This window comes from Grampus griseus (genome assembly GCF_964374135.1).
Source record: "Grampus griseus genome assembly, chromosome: 19".
Taxonomy (NCBI): Eukaryota; Metazoa; Chordata; class Mammalia; order Artiodactyla; family Delphinidae; genus Grampus; species Grampus griseus.
In genome coordinates this window covers 40,301,560-40,320,263 of record NC_139013.1, presented here as the reverse complement: position 1 = coordinate 40,320,263, position 18,704 = coordinate 40,301,560, and the positions used below count along the sequence as shown (strand labels likewise).

The 18,704-nt window shown below is 39.3% G+C and overlaps 1 protein-coding gene across 1 annotated transcript in view; it reads right to left on the bottom strand.

Annotated features, from left to right (window-relative positions):
• NFATC3 (nuclear factor of activated T cells 3) overlaps positions 1-18,704 on the bottom strand; it is a 134,363-nt gene that overhangs the window by 68,366 nt on the left and 47,293 nt on the right. The window contains 1 exon segment of the mRNA XM_082676080.1: positions 18,112-18,274. Coding sequence (XP_082532206.1) covers positions 18,112-18,274 — 163 coding nt within the window.

The window sequence follows — 18,704 nt, the reverse complement described above, 5'->3', positions numbered from 1 at the left end:
CATTTGCAAGTGATTACTCCTGGACAGTGAGTAGTAATAATTGGTAATAATTTCCAGGTTCATGTATCTTATGTGCCTTTCCTATACTTTCTTCCCTTTTCCCAGGGACCATGGAGGCTGTGTGCTGAACATGATTGTATCAAAAAATAGACAGACCTTGTATTCAAGAGTGACAATACAAAAGAAAATAAACTTTTCTGTCACAAACCAACAAGAACTAGAGATTATTAGTCATAGTAGTTAGCCTACCACAATTAATCTAAAAGAGCTTAAACTAATATAATGGTAAACAAGGTCCAAGATTTTTATTAGAAGCTCCAAACGTTGTAGAAACAGCACTTGTCTTGAAATCAAACACCAGGATTTCTAAAAAAGCTTATTCAGAGAATTAAAAGAGATAATGTGAAAGTACTTTATAAAATGAAAAGCACATGAAATTATAAGATAACTATAAGAGGCAACATGGTACAATAAAAGTGGAACAGCAGAGTCAAAAGACCTGGGTTTAAGATCTCTACCAATTACATTAAGTGTAATCTTAAATCATCTGTACAATGTACTTGCCTTGCCCTTTTCAAAAAACTTTAGCAAATATTAAATATAAACTCTGAGAAAACATTTTGTAAACTACAAAGAACTACAAAAAAAATCAATTTTTGCAATTAGCAACAGAACAAATATGCAAAATGTCACTAGATTAGGCAATTTAAGAGCATGTTGGTGTCTAGGATTTTTTGGATAAATGTCAACATTAAACTAAATTCTTTTAAAATTATTTGTTCTACAACCTAAACATTATTCTAAAAGATATGGAGACTCTATACTATGTTAAACCATCTAAAACAAAATTCAGAAAGTTAAGACCTGCAAAAATCTCTTTGAATCCTAGGACTGAAAATGTGTATTTTCATTAGAGAACTCCAATAAAAGTTATTGACTTTAATTAAACAATTTTCCTAATTTGGATAAGAAAAATAATCTGATTAAGTACTCATTTACACTATGTTAACTTTATTAAAGATTAATTTCCTGACAAGTAAACAAGTTAGTTTCATTTTAAATTAAACTGCATCACTCTATTTACAAAAGCCAGGACATGGAAGCAACTTAAGTGTCCATCGACAGATGAATGGATAAAGAAGATGTGGCACATATATACAATGGAATATTACTCAGCCATAAAAATAAACGAAACTGAGTTATTTGTAGTGAGGTGGATGGACCTAGAGTCTGTCATACAGAGTGAAGTAAGTCAGAAAGAGAAAAACAAATACCGTATGCTAACATATATATATGGAATCTAAAAAAAAAAAAAAAAAGGTTCTGAAGAACCTAGGGGCAGGTCAGGTATATATAAAGCCACAGACGTAGAGAATGGACTTGGACTTGAGGACATGGGGAGGGGGAAGGGTAAGCTGGGACGAAGTGAGAGAGTGGCATGGATATATATACACACTACCAAATGTAAAACAGATAGCTAGTGGGAAGCAGCTGCATAGCACAGGGAGATCAGCTCGGTGCTTTGTGACCACCTAGAGGGGTGGGATAGGGAGTGTGGGAGGGAGATGCAAGACGGAGGGGATATGGGGATATATGTATATGTATAGCTGATTCACTTTGTTATACAGCAGAAACTAACACACCATTGTAAACCAATTATACTCCAATAAAGATGTTAAAAAAAATTAAAAATAATTTAAACTGCATCTATTTCTCTATTGTGCTTGTATATTCTTAAGGCACTACAGAAATTTTTTACCCCCACCACACAAAAACATTGTGGAGTATGTAAAACCCAAAAAACCCCTAGGAAGTTGGAAGAAGTTTCTTAACAGTGCTCTATAATTCTACAGTCCCTAACCATGAACTATAAAAAGAAATAAGATTATATATATTTTTCATCTATCAGCCCAATTTGATAATAAAAGGACATTCAGTTTCTACTTTGTACTCTCCATCTATAAATTCATCAGATTACAGAAAATACAAGGAAGAAGTAGACACTGGCTGTATGGTTCAGTTTTTTTTTTTTTTAATTTATTTTTTAATTTATTTTTGGCTGCGTTTGGTCCTCATTGCTGCACACGGGCTTTCTCTGGTTCTGGTGAGCAGGGGCTACTCTTTGTTGTGGTGCGTGGGTTTCTCATTGCAGTGGCTTCTCTTGTTGTGGAGCATGGGCTCTAGGCACATGGGCTTCAGGAGTTGTGGCACATGGGCTTAGTTGCTCCGCAGCATGTGGGATCACCCCAGACCAGGGATTGAACCCGTGTCCCCTGCACTGGCAGGTGGATTCTTAACCACTGCGCCACAAGGCAAGTCCCCCAGGGGATTTAAAGTAGTGACACCCGCACCTCATTTTTCTTTTTCCCCTTCTAAAAGCCACACATTAAAGACTAGGATATTTAAAAAACAACTGAATATCTGGGGAAAATTAGAAAATAATCACCCATGCCCAGGGAAAGGTTCAAAAAAGACCAGAGAAGACCTTAAGTTTATACCTCAGGCTGATCCCTGGCAAAAAACAACAACAACAACAACAAAAAAAAACCAGCTTACGACAATCAAAAAGACAAAAACAAAAAAGAGCAAGCCCTGTGGAAGGGGGAGAATCTGGTTTCTAGTTGTGAACAAAACTTTACAACTTAAGGAACTAGAAAAAGAACAAACTAAACCTAAAGCCAGCAGAAGAAAGTAATAAAGATTAGAGCAGAGGTAAATGAAACAGGAAACAGAAAAATAGAGAAAAATCAATGAAACCAAAAGTTGGTTCTTTAAAAAGATCAAAATGGACAAACTTTTAGCTCAACAGACTAAGAAAAAAGGAGAAAATACTTGAATTACTAAAATTAGAAACAACACTATCAATTGTACAGAAATAAAAAGGATTAGGGCTTCCCTGGTGGCGCAGTGGTTAAGAATCTGCCTGCCAATGCAGGGGACACAGGTTCCAGCCCTGGTCTGGGAGGATCCCATGTGCCGCAGAGCAATTAAGCCTGTGCACCACAACTACTAAGCCTGAGCTCTAGAGCCCGCAAGCCCAACTACTGAAGCCCGTGCACCTAGAGCCCGTGCTCTGAAACAAGAGAAGCCACTGCAATGAGAAGCCCACGCTCACTGCAACTAGAGAAAGCCCATGCACAACGAAGACCCAACGCAGCCAAAAAAATAAAATTAATTAATTATTTTAAAGAAAGGATTATAAGAGAGTACTATGAACAACTGTATACCAGCAAACTGGATAACCTACGTGAAGTGGACAAATTCCTAGAAACACAAACCCTTAAAACTAAACCACAAAGAAACAGACAATCTGAATATTCCTTTAACTAGTAAGAAGATGGAACCGGTAATTAGAAATCTCCTCACAGGGGCTTCCGTCGGGGCACAGTGGTTAAGAATACGCCTGCCAATACGGGGACATGGGTTTGAGCCCTGGTCCGGGAGGATCCCACATGCTTCGGAGCAACTAAGCCTGTGTGCCACAACTACTGAGCCCTGGTGCCTAGAGCCTGTGCTCCGCAACAAGGGAAGCCACCACAATGAGAAGCCCACGCACCACACCAAAGAGTAGCCCCCACTCGCTGCAACTAAAGAAAGCCTGCGCGCAGAAACGAAGACCCAATACAGCCAAAAAAAAAAAAAAAATTTCCTGACAAAGCAAAGCCCTGGACCCAGTGAATTCAACCGAACATTTAAATAAGAACTAATACCGATCTTCTTCAAACATTCAAATAAATTGAAGAGGAGGGAACACTTCCTAACTCATTCCATGGAGTCAGCATTACCCTGATACCAAAGCCAGACGAAGACAATACAAGAAAACTACAGACCAATATCCCTTATGAGCACTGATGAAAAATCCTCAACAAAATACTGGCAAACCAAATTCTGCAGCATATTTGAAGAATTATACACCATGACCAAGTGGGATTTATTCCCAGAATGCAAGAATGGTTCAACACATGAATATCAATCAATGTAATAAACCACATTAACAGAATGAAGGGAAAAAAAAATCACATGATTATCTCAACTGGTTCAGAAAAGGCATTCGGCAAAATTCAATACCCTTTCATGATAAAAATGCTCAATAAGGTAGGAATAGAAGGAAAATATCTCAAAATAATAAAAGCCATATATGAAAAACCCATTTGGGACTTCCCTGGTGGTCCAGTGGGTAAGACTCCATGCTCCCAATGCAGGGGGCTCGGGTTCAATCTCTGGTCGAGGAATTAGATCCCACATGCATGCCGCAACTAAGAGTTCGCATGCACAACTAAGAAGTCCACATGCCACAACTAAAAACATGTGGCAATGAAGACCCCACGTGCCACAACTAAGACCTGGTGAAGGAGGGAGGGAAGGAGGAAAGGAGGAAGGGAGGGAGGGAGGGAGGGAGGTAGGTAGGGAGGGAGGGAGGGAGGTAGGTAGGGAGGGAGGGAGGGAGGAAGGAAGCCCCACAGTAAACATCATACTCAAAGGTAAAAGACAAAGTTTTTCCTCTATGATCAGGAACAAGTAATGATGCTTGCTTTCATCACTTCTTTTCAACACAGTACTGGAAGTTCTAGCCAGAGCAATTAGGCAAGAAAAAGAAATAAAAGGTATCTAAATTGGAAAGGAAGAAGCAAAATTATCTGTTCTTAGATGATATAATCTTATATATCGAAAACCCTGGGCTTCCCTGGTGGCACAGTGGTTAAAAATCTGCCTACCAATGTAAGGGACACAGGTTCAAGCCCTGGCCCGGGAAGATCCCACATGCTGTGGAGCAATTAAGCCTGTGCGCCACAACTACTGAGCCTGAGCTCTAGAGCCCCCAAGCCACAACTACTGAGCCCACGTGCCACAACTACTGAAGTCTGTGCACCAGAGCCCATGCTCCACAACAAGAGAAAGCCACAACAATGAGAAGCCCGCGCACCACGACGAAGAGTAGCCCCCGCTCACCACAACTAGAGAAAGCCCGTGCACAGCAACGAAGACCCAACACAGCTAAAAATTAATTAATTAATTAATTTAAAAAACAAAGGAAACCCTAATGATTCTACCAGAACAAAAACAAAAACTGCTGGAGATAATAAATGAATTCAACAAAGTAGCAGGACACAAAGCCAACACATGAAAATCAGTTGCATTTCTATACACAAACAGTGAACAACCTGAAAAGGAAATTATGAAAACAATTCCATTTACAATAGCATCAAGAAGAATAAAATACCTAGGAATTAACTCAATCAAAGAGGTTAAAGTTTTACACAATGAAAACTATATAACATTGCTGAAAAAAATTAAAGAAGACATGAATAAATGGAAAAACATCCCATGTTCATTTATTGGAAGATTTATTATTGTTAACATGTCAATACTACCTAAAGCAATCTACAGATTCAATGCAGTCTGCATAAAAATCTCAAAGACATTTTTTGCAGAACAGAAAAATCCATCCTAAAAGTCATATGGAATCTCAAGAGACGCTGAATAGCCAAGACAATCTTCAAAAACAAAGAACAAAACTGAAGACCCACGCTTTCAAATTTCAAAGCTTACTACAAAGCTACCGCAATCAAAACACTGTGGAACTAGTACAAAGACAGACACAGAGACCAATGGGACAGAATAGAGAGCCTAGAAATAAACGCTTGCACATATGGTCAAAGGTTTTTGTTTTGTTTTCTTTTCTTTTTGACTGTACCACACAGGGATCTTAGTTCCCTGATCAGGGATTGAACCTGGGCCCTGGCAGTGCAAGTGCCAAGTCCTAACCACTGGACTGCCAGGGATGATATTTAACAACAATGTTAAGACTATTCAATGAGGACAGGAGAGTCTTTTCAACAAATGATGCTGAGAAAACTGGATAACTACATGCAAAAGAATAAAGCTGGACCCTTACCTAACACCATATACAAAAATTAACTCAAATGGAGAAAAGACCTAAATGTATGATTTTAACTATAAAACTCTTAGGTAATCTTTTTTTTTTTTTTTTGGGCCACCGCCGTGAGGCTCGTGGGATCTTAGTTCCTTGACCAGGGACTGAACCCAGGCCCTCTGCAGTGAAAGCGCTAAGTACTAACCATTGGGTAATCTTAATCAAAATCCCAGCAGGTTTGTTTTTTTTTTTTTAATTTTGGGGGTGTGGTGGGTAGAGATTGACAAGCTGACTCTAAAATTCATACAGAAATGCAAAGGACCTAGAATAACCAATACAATCCTAAAAAAAGACCCACACTATCAAATATCAAGATTTACTATAAAGAAATTATAATTAATGCAATGTAGTAATGGTACTAAGACAGAACAAATAGTCCAATGGCACAGAATGAAGAGTTAGGGAAGAGAGCCACAGATATATGGCTGGTCACCTGATTTATGACAAAGGCACCAATGTCGTAGAGTAGAAAAATGATGGGCTTTTCAATAATGGTACTGGATCAACTTCTATCCATAAGAAAACAAAATGTATCTTATTCTTTACCTTTAATTCATATACAAAAATTAATTTGAGATAGATCACAGACCTATATGTAAAAGGTAAAGTAATAAAGCTTCCAGAATAAAACACAGGAAACTATCTTCATAACCTTGGAGCAAGCAAAGATTCTTGAAAGGTATGAAAGCACTTTCCATGGAAAACAAGACTGATAATTTGGACTTCATTAAAATTAAAAACTTCCATTTATCAAAAGACACAATTAAGAAAGTGAAAAAGCAAGCAACAGACTAGGAAAAGAAATGTCATTTGCCATACACATATCTGACAAAGGACTTATATCCAAATATTAAAAACTCCTACAAATCAGTAAGAAAAAGAGACAATTTAAAAATTGGTCAAGAGATGTGAACAGAGACTTCACAAAAAGGACAGCCAAATGTCTGATAAACATATGAAAAGATGTTCAACATCACTGGTTATCAAGAAACAACAATTTAAAAAAAAAAAAAAAGAAAGAAACAACAATTTAAAACCAGTGTGATACCTCCACATCCCTGTCAGAATGGTTAAAATTAAAAGACAAGAACCAAGTGCTGGTATTATTGGTGAGGATGTAGAGTAACTGGAACTTTCATATATGGCTGGTCAGGAGTAAAAACTGGTACAGCTCCTTTGAAAAACCAGCAATTCCACTCTGAGACATATAAACATATACCAAAAACATGTGAATGCTTCGTCCATCAAAAGATATGTGTAGGGCTTCCCTGGTGGCGCAGTGGTTGCGAGTCCGCCTGCCGATGCAGGGGACACGGGTTCGTGCCCCGGTCTGGGAAGATCCCACATGCCACGGAGCGGCTGGGACCGTGAGCCATGGCCGCTGAGCCTGCGCGTCCGGAGCCTGTGCTCCGCAACGGGAGAGGCCACAACAGTGAGAGGCCCGCGTACCGCAAAAAAAAAAAAAAAAAAAAGATATGTGTAAAAAAAAGCATACAGCGGCTTTACTCGTGATATTTGAAAACTGGATACAAACCAAGTGTCAATGAACAGAACGACAGATAAAGAAATTGTAGTAAATTCATACGATGGAATATTATACAGCAATTTTTTTCAAACTACAAAAAAACCCAAACTGGATGAATTTCACGCTCATGTGTTAAATGAAGCTAGACAGAAAACAGAACACTTCGTATGAGTCCATTTATTAGCAACTCATGAATAAAAAAACTAATCAATGATAATAAATGGTCAGAAGCACAGTTACCTTTGGTTGGAAGATATAAACTGGGAAGGGCACAAGGGAGTCTTCTAGGGTGCTTAAAACATTCTATACCTTAACCTGTTTGTAGTTTTACGTGTGTGTGAGTATGTGTGTGCGTGTGTCTGTGTGTGTATGAAAAATTCATTGAGCTATACATGTTAATATTTGTGTACTTTAATGATGCATTCCCATACAGCAGTAAAACATTTTTTAAAAGTCTGCACATACAGAAAAAAATCAAGGCATTTTTCCCAGGCTTGAGAACCAAGCACACCACTCTTATGTGTAATGGTCAGATTGGTCTGGAATGGCAATTGGTGTCATCCTCTTTCTCTTTCTGAATATTAAAAAATTCTCAGAACATCCAGTCCCTACCATCAAGAAACTTACACAAGCCGCTTAGATAGCCTCATCCACCAGAGGGCAGACAGCAGAAGCAAGAAGAACTACAATCCTGCAGCCTGTGGAACAAAAACCACATTCACAGAAAGATAGACAAGATGAAAAGGCAGAGGGCTATGTACCAGATGACGGAACAAGATAAAACCCCAGAAAAACTAAATGAAGTAGAGATAGGCAACCTTCCAGAAAAAGATTTCAGAATAATGATAGTGAAGATGATCCAGGACCTCGGAAAAAGAATGGAGGCAAAGATTGAGAAGATGCAAGAAATGTTTAACAAAGACCTAGAAGAATTAAAGAACAAACAAACAGAGATGAACAATACAATAACTGAAATGAAAACTACACTAGAAGGAATCAATAGCAGAATAACTGAGGCAGAAGAATGGATAAGTGACCTGGAAGACGGAATGGTGGAATTCATTACTGTGGAACAGAATAAAGAAAAGAATGAAAAAAAATGAAGACAGCCTAAGAGACCTCTGGGACAACATTAAATGCAACATTTGCATTACAGGGGTCCCAGAAGGAGGACAGAAAGAGAAAGGACCAGAGAAAATATCTGAAGAGATTATAGTCAAAAACTTCCCTAACATGGGAAAGGAAATAGCCAACCAAGTTCAGGAAGCACAGAGGGTCTCATACAGGATAAACCCAAGGAGAAACACGCCGAGACACATAGTAATCAATTTGGCAAAAATTAAAGACAAAGAAAAATTATTGAAAGCAGCAAGGGAAAAATGACAAATAACATATAAGGAAACTCCCATAAGGTTAACAGCTGATTTCTCAGCAGAAACTCTACAAGCCAGAAGGGAATGGCATGATATACTTAAAGTGATGAAAGGGAAGAACCTACAACCAAGATTACTCTACCCGGCAAGGATCTCATTCAGATGTGATGGAGAAATCAAAAGCTTTACAGACAAGCAAAAGATAACAGAATTCAGCACCACCAAAACAGCTCTACAACTAATGGTGAAGGAACTTCTCTAAGTGGGAAACACAAGAGAAGAAAAGGACCTACAAAAACAAACCCAAAACAATTAAGGAAATGGTCACAGGAACATACATATCGATAATTACCTTCAACGTGAATGGATTAAATGCTCCAACCAAAAGACACAGGCTTGCTGAATGGATACAAAAACAAGACCCATCTATATGCTGTCTACAAGAGACCCACTTCAGACCTAGGGACACATTCAGACTGAAAGTGAGGGGATGGAAAAAGATATTCCATGCAAATGGAAATCAAAAGAAAGCCGGAGTAGCAATACTCATATCAGATAAAACAGACTTTAAAATAAAGAATGTTACAAGAGACAACGAAGGACACTACATAATGATGAAGGGATCAATCCAAGAAGATATAACAATTATAAATATAATGCACTCAACACAGGACCACCTCAATACATAAGGCAACTGCTAAAAGCTATAAAAGAAGAAATCGACAGTAACACAATAATAGTGGCAGACTTTAACACCTCACTTACACCAATGGACAGATCATACAAAATGAAAATAAATAAAGAAACAGAAGCTTTAAATGACACAATAGACCACATAGATTTCATTGATACTTATAGGACATTCCATCCAAAAACAGCAGATTACACTTTCTTCTCAAGTGTGCACAGAACATTCTCCAGGATAGATCACTTCTTGGGTCACAAATCAAGCCTCAGTAAATTTAAGAAAATTGAAATCATATCAAGCATCTTTTCTGACCACAACACTATGAGATTAGAAATGAATTACAGGGAAAAAAACGTAAAAAAACACAAACACATGGAGGCTAAACAATACGTTACTAAATAACCAAGAGATCACTGAAGAAATCAAGAGGAAATCAAAAAATACCTAGAGACAAATGACAATGAAAACACGATGATCCAAAACCTATGGGATGCAGCAAAAGCAGTTCTAAGAGGGAAGTTTATAGCTATACAAACCTACCTCAAGAAACAAGAAAAATCTCAAATAAACAATTTAACCTTACACCTACAGGAATTGGAGAAAGAAGAACAAACAAAACCCAAAGTTAGCACAAGGAAAGAAATCATAAAGATCAGAGCAGAAATAAATGAAATAGAAACAAAGAAAACAATAGCAAATATCAATAAAACGAAAAGCTGGTTCTTTGAGAAGATAAACAAAATTGATACAACATTAGCCAGACTCATCAAGAAAAAGAGGGAGAGGACTCAAATCAATAAAATTAGATAAGAAAAAGGAGAAGTTACAACAGACACTGCAGAAATACAAAGCATCCTAAGAGACTACTACAAGCAACTCTATGCTAATAAAATGGACAACCTGGAAGAAATAGACAAATTCTTAGAAAGGTATAACCTTCCAAGACTGAACCAGGAAGAAATAGAAAATATGAACAGACCAATCACAAGTAATGAAATTGAAACTGTGATGAAAAATCTTCCAACAAACAAAAGTCCAGGACCAGATGGACTCACAGGTGAATTCTATCAAACATTTAGAGAAGAGCTAACACTCATCCTTCTCAAACTCTTCCAAAGAATTGCAGAGGAAGGAACACTCCCAAACTCATTCTATGAGGCCACCATCACCCTGCTATCAAAACCAGACAAAGATACTACAAAAAAAGAAAATTACAGACCAGTATTACTGATGAATATAGATGCAAAAATCCTCAACAAAATACTAGCAAACAGAATCCAACAACACATTAAAAGGATCATACACCATGATCAAGTGGGATTTATCCCAGGCATGCAAGGATTCTTCGATATACGTAAATCAATCAATGCGATACACCATATTAACAAACTGAAGAATAAAAACCATATGATCATCTCAATAGATGCAGAAAAAAGCTTTTGACAAAATTCAACACCCATTTATGATAAAAACTCTCCAGAAAGCAGGCAAAGAGGGAACCTACCTCAACATAATAAAGGTCATATATGACAAACCCACAGCAAACATCATTCTCAATGGTGAAAAACTGAAAGCACTTCCTCTAAGATCAGGAACAAGATAAGGATGTCCACTCTCACCACTATTATTCAGCACAGTTTTGGAAGTTCTAGCCACGGCAATCAGAGAAGAAAAAGAAATAAAAGGAATACAGATTGGAAAAGAAGAAGTAAAACTGTCACTGTTGGCAGATGACATGATACTATACATACAGAATCCTAAAGATGCTACCAGAAAACTACTAGAGCTAATCAATGAATTCGGTAAAGTTGCAGGATACAAAATTAATGCACAGAAATCTCTTGCATTCCTATACACTAATGATGAAAAATTTGAAAGAGAAATTAAGGAAACACTCCCATTTACCACTGCAACAAAAAGAATAAAATACCTAGGAATAAACCTACCTAGGGAGACAAAAGACCTGTATGCAGAAAACTATAAGAAACTGATGAAAGAAATTAAAGATGATACCAACAGATGGAGAGATATACCATATTCTTGGATTGGAAGAATCAATATTGTGAAAATGACTATACTACCCAAAGCAATCTACAGATTCAATGCAATCCCTATCAAATTACCAATGGCATTTTTTACGGAACTAGAACAAAAAATCTTAAAATTTGTATGGAAACACAAAGACCCCGAATAGACAAAGCAGTCTTGATGGAAAAAGACAGAGTGGGAGGAATAAGACTCCCTGACTTCAGACTATACTACAAGCTACAGTAATGAAGACAATAGGGTGCTGGCACAAAAACAGAAACACAGGGCTTCCCTGGTGGCGCAGTGGTTGAGAGTCCGCCTGCCGATGCAGGGGACACGGGTTCGTGCCCCGGTACGGGAAGATCCCACATGCCGCAGAGCGGCTGGGCCCGTGAGCCATGGCCGCCGAGCCTGCGCGTACGGAGCCTGTGCCCTGCAACGGGAGAGGCCACAACAGTGAGAGGCCCACGTACAGCAAAAAAAAACAGAAACACAGATCAATGGAACAAGATAGAAAGCCCAGAGATAAACCCACGCACCTATGGTCAACTAATCTATGACAAAGGAGGCAAGGATATACAATAGAGAAAAGACAGTCTCTTCAGTAAATGGTGCTGGGAAAACTGGACAGCTACATGTAAAAGAATGAAATTAGAACACTGCCTAACACCACACACAAAAATAAACTCAATATGGATTTGAGACCTAAATGTAAGACCGGACACTATAAAACTCTTAGAGGAAAACACAGGAACAACACTCTTTGATATAAATCACAGCAAGGTCTTTTTTGATCCACCTCTTAGAGTAATGGAAATAAAAACAAAAATAAGCAAATGGGACCTAATGAAACTTCAAAGCTTTTGCACAGCAAAGGAAACCATAAACAAGACAACCCTCAGAATGGGAGAAAATATTTGAAAATGAATCAACGGACAAAGAATTAATTTCCAAAATATATAAATAGCTCATGCAGCTCAATATTAAAAGAACAAACAACCCAATCCAAAAATGGGCAGAAGACCTAAATAGACATTTCTCCAAAGAAGACATACAGATGGCCAAGAAGCACATGAAATGCTGCTCAACATCACTAATTATTAGAGAAATGCAAATCAAAACTACAATGAGGTATCACCTCACACCAGTTAGAATGGGCATCATCAGAAAATCTACAAACAACAAATGCTGGAGAGGGTGTGGAGAAAAGGGAACCCTCTTGCACTGTTGGTGGAAATGTAAATTGATACAGCCACTATGGAGAAGAGTATGGAGGTTCCTTAAAAAACTAAAAATAGAATTACCATATGACCCAGCAATCCCACTACTAGGCATATACCCAGAGAAAACCATAATTCAAAAAGACGCATGCACCCCAATGTTCATTGCAGCACTATTTACAATAGCTAGGACATGGAAGCAACCTAAATGCCCATCAACAGACGAATGGATAAAGCAGATGTGGTACATATATACAATGGAATATTACTCAGCCATAAAAAGGAACGAAATTGGGTCATTTGTTGAGACGTGGATGGATCTAGAGACTCTCATACAGAGTGAAGTAAGTCAGAATGAGAAAAACAAATATTGTATATTAACGCATATATGTGGAACCTAGAAAAATGGTACAGATGAACCAGTTTGCAGGGCAGAAATTGAGACACAGATGTAGAGAACAAACGTATGGACACCAAGGGGGGAAGTGGTGGTGGGGTGGTGGTGGTGGTGGTGAATGAATTGGGCGATTGGGATTGACATGTATACACTGATGTGTATAAAACTGATGACTAACAAGGACCTGCTGTTTAAAAAAAATAAAATTAAATAAAAAAAAAATTCTCAGAATAGTGTAGAAATCTTACAAATATTCTTCTTAGTTCCTGGAGAGGGGCCACCTCTGCTGGTGGAAAAAATGTGGTCCCAGAAGTGGGCATGCACAAATAGAGTGTTCCATACAAAGCATACAGCTCTGCAAGTGTGGTAGAGTATGTACAATCAGGAATGTTTCTTTTTCAATTTGGCATGACCTGCTCTCATCATATAATGCTTATTTTCCTCTTGATATTAGAAAAAGAAAAAGAACTTCTGGATAAAGACAATGAAATGAAGTAGTATCACAATCTTCTTCCCCTAATACCTAACAAAATAAACAAAATGTATATGTGTGGGGGGTAGGAAACAGCCAAAAATCTACCAGTAATAACCAAATAAAGAACAACTTTGAGCTATAAACTTCAAAAGGGCAAGGGGGTGGTGAGGACTGTGAAACAGAAGACTCTGATGCAGTATGGCAGAGCTGCTAACCAATCCATACCTTCACTCACCAGGAACGGTAATAGGAAAAGTGAGCAAATAAAATTAAAGAGTAAATTAATGGAATAAAAGTAATAAAGTGGGAAAATAAAATAGCAGAGAATGCTAACTAATTTGTAGCAAAGTAGATCAAAGTTCTAAGTAGGCAACTCTGAGGCAAGTCAAGGAAAAACTCTGCCTCACGAAGAAAAGATCCTGCATTCTGCTCCAGAGCCTTTGGCAGAGGCAAAAAAGGTCAGAAGTGCTTTCATCTTCCAGAACTCTGTGTTGTACAAGAGGAACAAGCAAAGCTCATGAAAATATGATACATACTAACATACTGGGAGTGGGCCACATACATGATATTGTTCACTTTCTTGAGCCAAACCCAACAAGGCCTATCCTAAACTAATTCTCTACCTCTTTACCCCAATCGCCTCAGGCTATAGACCAAAGCTCTCAAACAAAATGGGAGGAAAAGACAAGGCAATTAGGCAACCATAATATACATGGTTTGTTTTTGTTTTTATTTAAGGAAAAAAGTAGGAAATTATGCAAAAGACAGTTGAAAATACAATAAAAATGAAAACAAAACCTCCCCTCAACACACACACACAGGAAACAGAACACAGAAATTGACTGCTGGTGAATGCTCCACACTAAAAGATTCAAGAATATAAATTCAATAAATCATGAGACCAAATATAATGATAAAATATCAAATGAGTGGTAAGTGGAGCCAAGGAACCAATTTAAAATTCAAAACACAAAACACAGTCGCAGGGGGCTTCCCTGGTGGCGCAGTGGTTAAGAATCCACCTGCCGGGCTTCCCTGGTGGCGCAATGGTTGAGAGTCCGCCTGCCGATGCAGGGGACACGGGTTCGTGCCCCGGTCTGGGAAGATCCCACATGCCGCAGAGCGGCTGGGCCCGTGAGCCATGGCCACTGATCCTGCGCATCCGGAGTCTGTGCTCGCAACGGGAGAGGCCACAACAGTGAAAGGCCCGCGTACCGCAAAAAACAAAAAAAGAATCCGCCTGCTAATGCAGGGGACACGGGTTCGAGCCCTGGTCTGGGAAGATTCCACATGCCGCGGAGCAACTAAGCCCGTGGGCCACAACTACTGAGCCTGTGTTCTAGAGCCCGCAAGCCACAACTACAGAAGCCCGCATGCATAGAGCCCGTGCTCCACAAGAGAAGCCACCGCAATAAGAAGCCTGCGCACCGCAACGAAGAGCATCCCCCACGTGCCGCAACTAGAGAAAGCCCACGGGCAGCAACGAAGACCCAATGCAGCCATAAATAAATAAATAAATAGATAGATAGATAGATAAATAAATAAATAGGTTTACTAAAAAAAAAAAAAAAATACATTAAAGTATCCCGAGAAAAGAACATAGATATGGAGGACTGACAAAGAAGTCAACATGTGAATAGTAACTGGAGCCTCTGAAGTAAAGACAAAACATATAGAACAGGAAATATATAGATACATAATGTAGAAAATTTTTCTTGCAGGAAGGAAGAATCTCAATTTGAAAGGGAGCATCATAGGTAGTGGGGAAGACTGAAAAAGAAACATCAACCTCCAGACATACTCTGGTTAAGTAATTTCAAGTATAATGAATGATATAATTTCTAAAGAAACAAGTTAGAAAAAAAAAATAAGTCACTCACAAGGAGAATATAAAACACTGATAATATTCAAAGTGTTAGTCTCCCTTTAAGCAGGGAGCCCTGGCAGTGGAAGGACCCGAGTCCTAACCACCAGACTGCCAGGGAATTCCCCCGTCCCAGCCGCGATTTTTTTTGGCAGGGAATCAGTTTTTAATTAAAGGAATACTGTGGAAACAAATCACTTGTACTCCCAAAAGATTTTGTTCATTTAAGCACTTGTAAATAACTTCTTTCAAAAGGCAAAGATACAAGAAATGGGGAATTCCCTGGCAGTCCCAGTGGTTAGGACTCTGCGCTTTCACTGCCAGAGCCTGGGTTCAATCCCTGGTCCGGGAACTAAGACTTCACAAGCTGCTCGGTGCAGCCATTTATAAACAAAGGTGGGGGGGGGGCGGGCTTCCCTGGTGGTCCAGGGGTAAAGAATCCACCTTACAATGCAGGGTACCCTGGTTCGATTCCTGGTCAGGGAACTAAGATTCCACATGTCGTGGGGCAACTAAGCCCGCGTACCACAACTACTGAGCTCGCGCGCCTCAACTACAGCCCATGTGCAGCAAACTACAGGGCCCACGAGCTCTGGAACCCGCGCACTACAACTACAGAGCCGAAGCGCCCTGCAGCCTGAGCGTCACAACTAGAGAAGAGAAAACCCAGGCTTCCCTGGCGGCGCAGTGGTTGAGAGTCCGCCTGCCGATGCAGGGGACACGGGTTCGTGCCCCGGTCCGGGAGGATCCCACATGCCGTGGAGCGGCTGGGTCCATGGGCCATGGCTGCTGGGCCTGCGCATCCAGAGCCTGTGCTCCGCAACAGGAGAGGCCACAACAGTGAGAGGCCCGCGTACCGCAAAAAAAAAAAAAAAAAAAGATTATTATACATAGCCATTCTGATGTTTGAGTATATAAAGGCAACAAATAAACATTCTCAATCATGAAAGAATGCAAGGAATATAGAATCCAAAGCCCTCCTTAAACAAACAAAAACACTTGAAAAAGAAAAAATAAAAAAGAATTAGTAGTGGGCTTCCCTGGTGGCGCAGTGGTTGAGAGTCCGCCTGCCGATGCAGGAGACACAGGTTCGTGCCCCGGTCCGGGAGGATCCCACATGCTGCGGAGCGGCTGGGCCCGTGGGCCATGGCTGCTGAGCCTGCGTGTCCGGAGCCTGCGCTCCGCAACGGGAGAGGCCACAACAGTGAGAGGCCCACGTACTGCAAAAAAATAAAAAAATAAAAAAAATAAAAAAAATAAAAAAAAAAAGAATTAGTAGTAATCACTGAATCCAACTATCAACACATATAGGACTAAGCTAAATAACAGGAGTGGTGGGACATGAGGCAGGGAGATGTCTATAGATCTGTAAGGAAGAATAATATAAGCATCAAAATTCAGGAGGTAGAGGGTAGTGTACGTAGGCCTCTCACTGTTGTGGCCTCTCCTGTTGCTGAGCACAGGCTCCGGACGCACAGGCTCAGCGGCCATGGCTCACGGGCCTAGCCGCTCCACGGCATGTGGGATCTTCCCGGACCGGGGCACGAACCCGTGTCCCCTGCATCGGCAGGCGGACTCTCAACCACTGAGCCACCAGGGAAGCCCCCATATAGTTTTATTTCTGTTTCATTTTTTAAATGTTTCATTCAAGTAAAATTAAGGTTAATATTCAATTCTTTTTTAAAAAAAAAAAATTTTATTTATTTATTTATTTTTGGCTGTGTTGGGTCTTCGTTTCTGTGCGAGGGCTTTCTCTAGTTGCGGCGAGCGGGGGCCACTCTTCATCGCGGTGCGCGGGCCTCTCACTATCGCAGCCTCTCTTGTTGCGGAGCACAGGCTCCAGACGCGCAGGCTCAGTAGTTGTGGCTCACGGGCCTAGTTGCTCCGCAGCATGTGGGATCTTCCCAGACCAGGGCTCGAACCCGTGTCCCCTGCATTGGCAGGCAGACTCTCAACCACTGCGCCACCAGGGAAGCCCAATATTCAATTCTTATGAATCAAAACTTACATATTATATTTTATACACTCGAATATTATATAATTATAATAATTTCACTTTAGTTTTATTTTCTAATAAATTCAAATAAAAATTAATTACAAAGATGTTCAACATAATCCTATCCTTAAAAAAAGTCCATGCATTTTTCTAGTCATCCATCTAGTCTTCCACTAAACATACACACAGAGAATTATCTGGAATGTTAATCAAATGTTAACAACTGCTTATTTCTGAGGGGGTTAGATTTTAGGTATTTTATTGCTTTATTCTTTCTACTTTTCTGTATTATTTGGACTTTAAACAAGCATGTATTGTACTTATAAACATAATACAATTTTTTTTTAGATCAGAAAAACAACTATTTGACCATTATAATCTTTCCCCTGAGTTTCACCAGCTGGAGAGTCAGTCCAGGAAGAATATCTTTTAGCCTAGCAAAAAAAAAAACACCTCAATGCGGAAGTGCTATCAACAAGGACACAAAACCTCAATGTAAGCTTTCTAGGTTTGAAAATTTTCTCTCTTCGGGCTCAGCAGTACCTGACTGAATAGACCATATCATTAACAGATGTATGGTATCTGCAGAAACATCCCCAAAATCTCATACCTTCACAACAGGATGTCCCCCAGTAGATGCTTTCACTGCTCCTCGGCTACCTTCAGTTTCATAATGGGCTCGATGATGAGTTTTAGGTTGCACTTCTATTTTCAGTTCATATTGTCCAAAATGAGTTGGTAAAGGCCAGTCTAGTGGAGGTAATGAAGACGTGCTATAAACAAAACACACAAAGATGCATTTCACCACGCTAGTATTGTCAAGCAATGATTCAAATTACTTGCACCAACATTTCTTCCCATGATCATTGAAGCAAAGTATTCAAAAAATAAAATAAAAAAAGAAAACATCACTTAATAAGTTATAACACTGGATATGGTGGGTGTTTAAGAAATAATTCTTTAACCTGAAGAATAAAATCAATTTTATCTACTTTTTAGTTTCGTATATATATTTTTTAAAAGGATAAATTCTAACATTTCATAAACTGTAACTTTCTCAAATATGTGTATATAATTACAAAAACAATCAAAATTTAAACAGCTTAAAGGGGAGAGGTTCATTTAGATATATTAGCATTGAAAATATGGCATTAGAAAAGAAACAACTTCTACGTCCACAGGTCAAATATTAATGGACCCAAA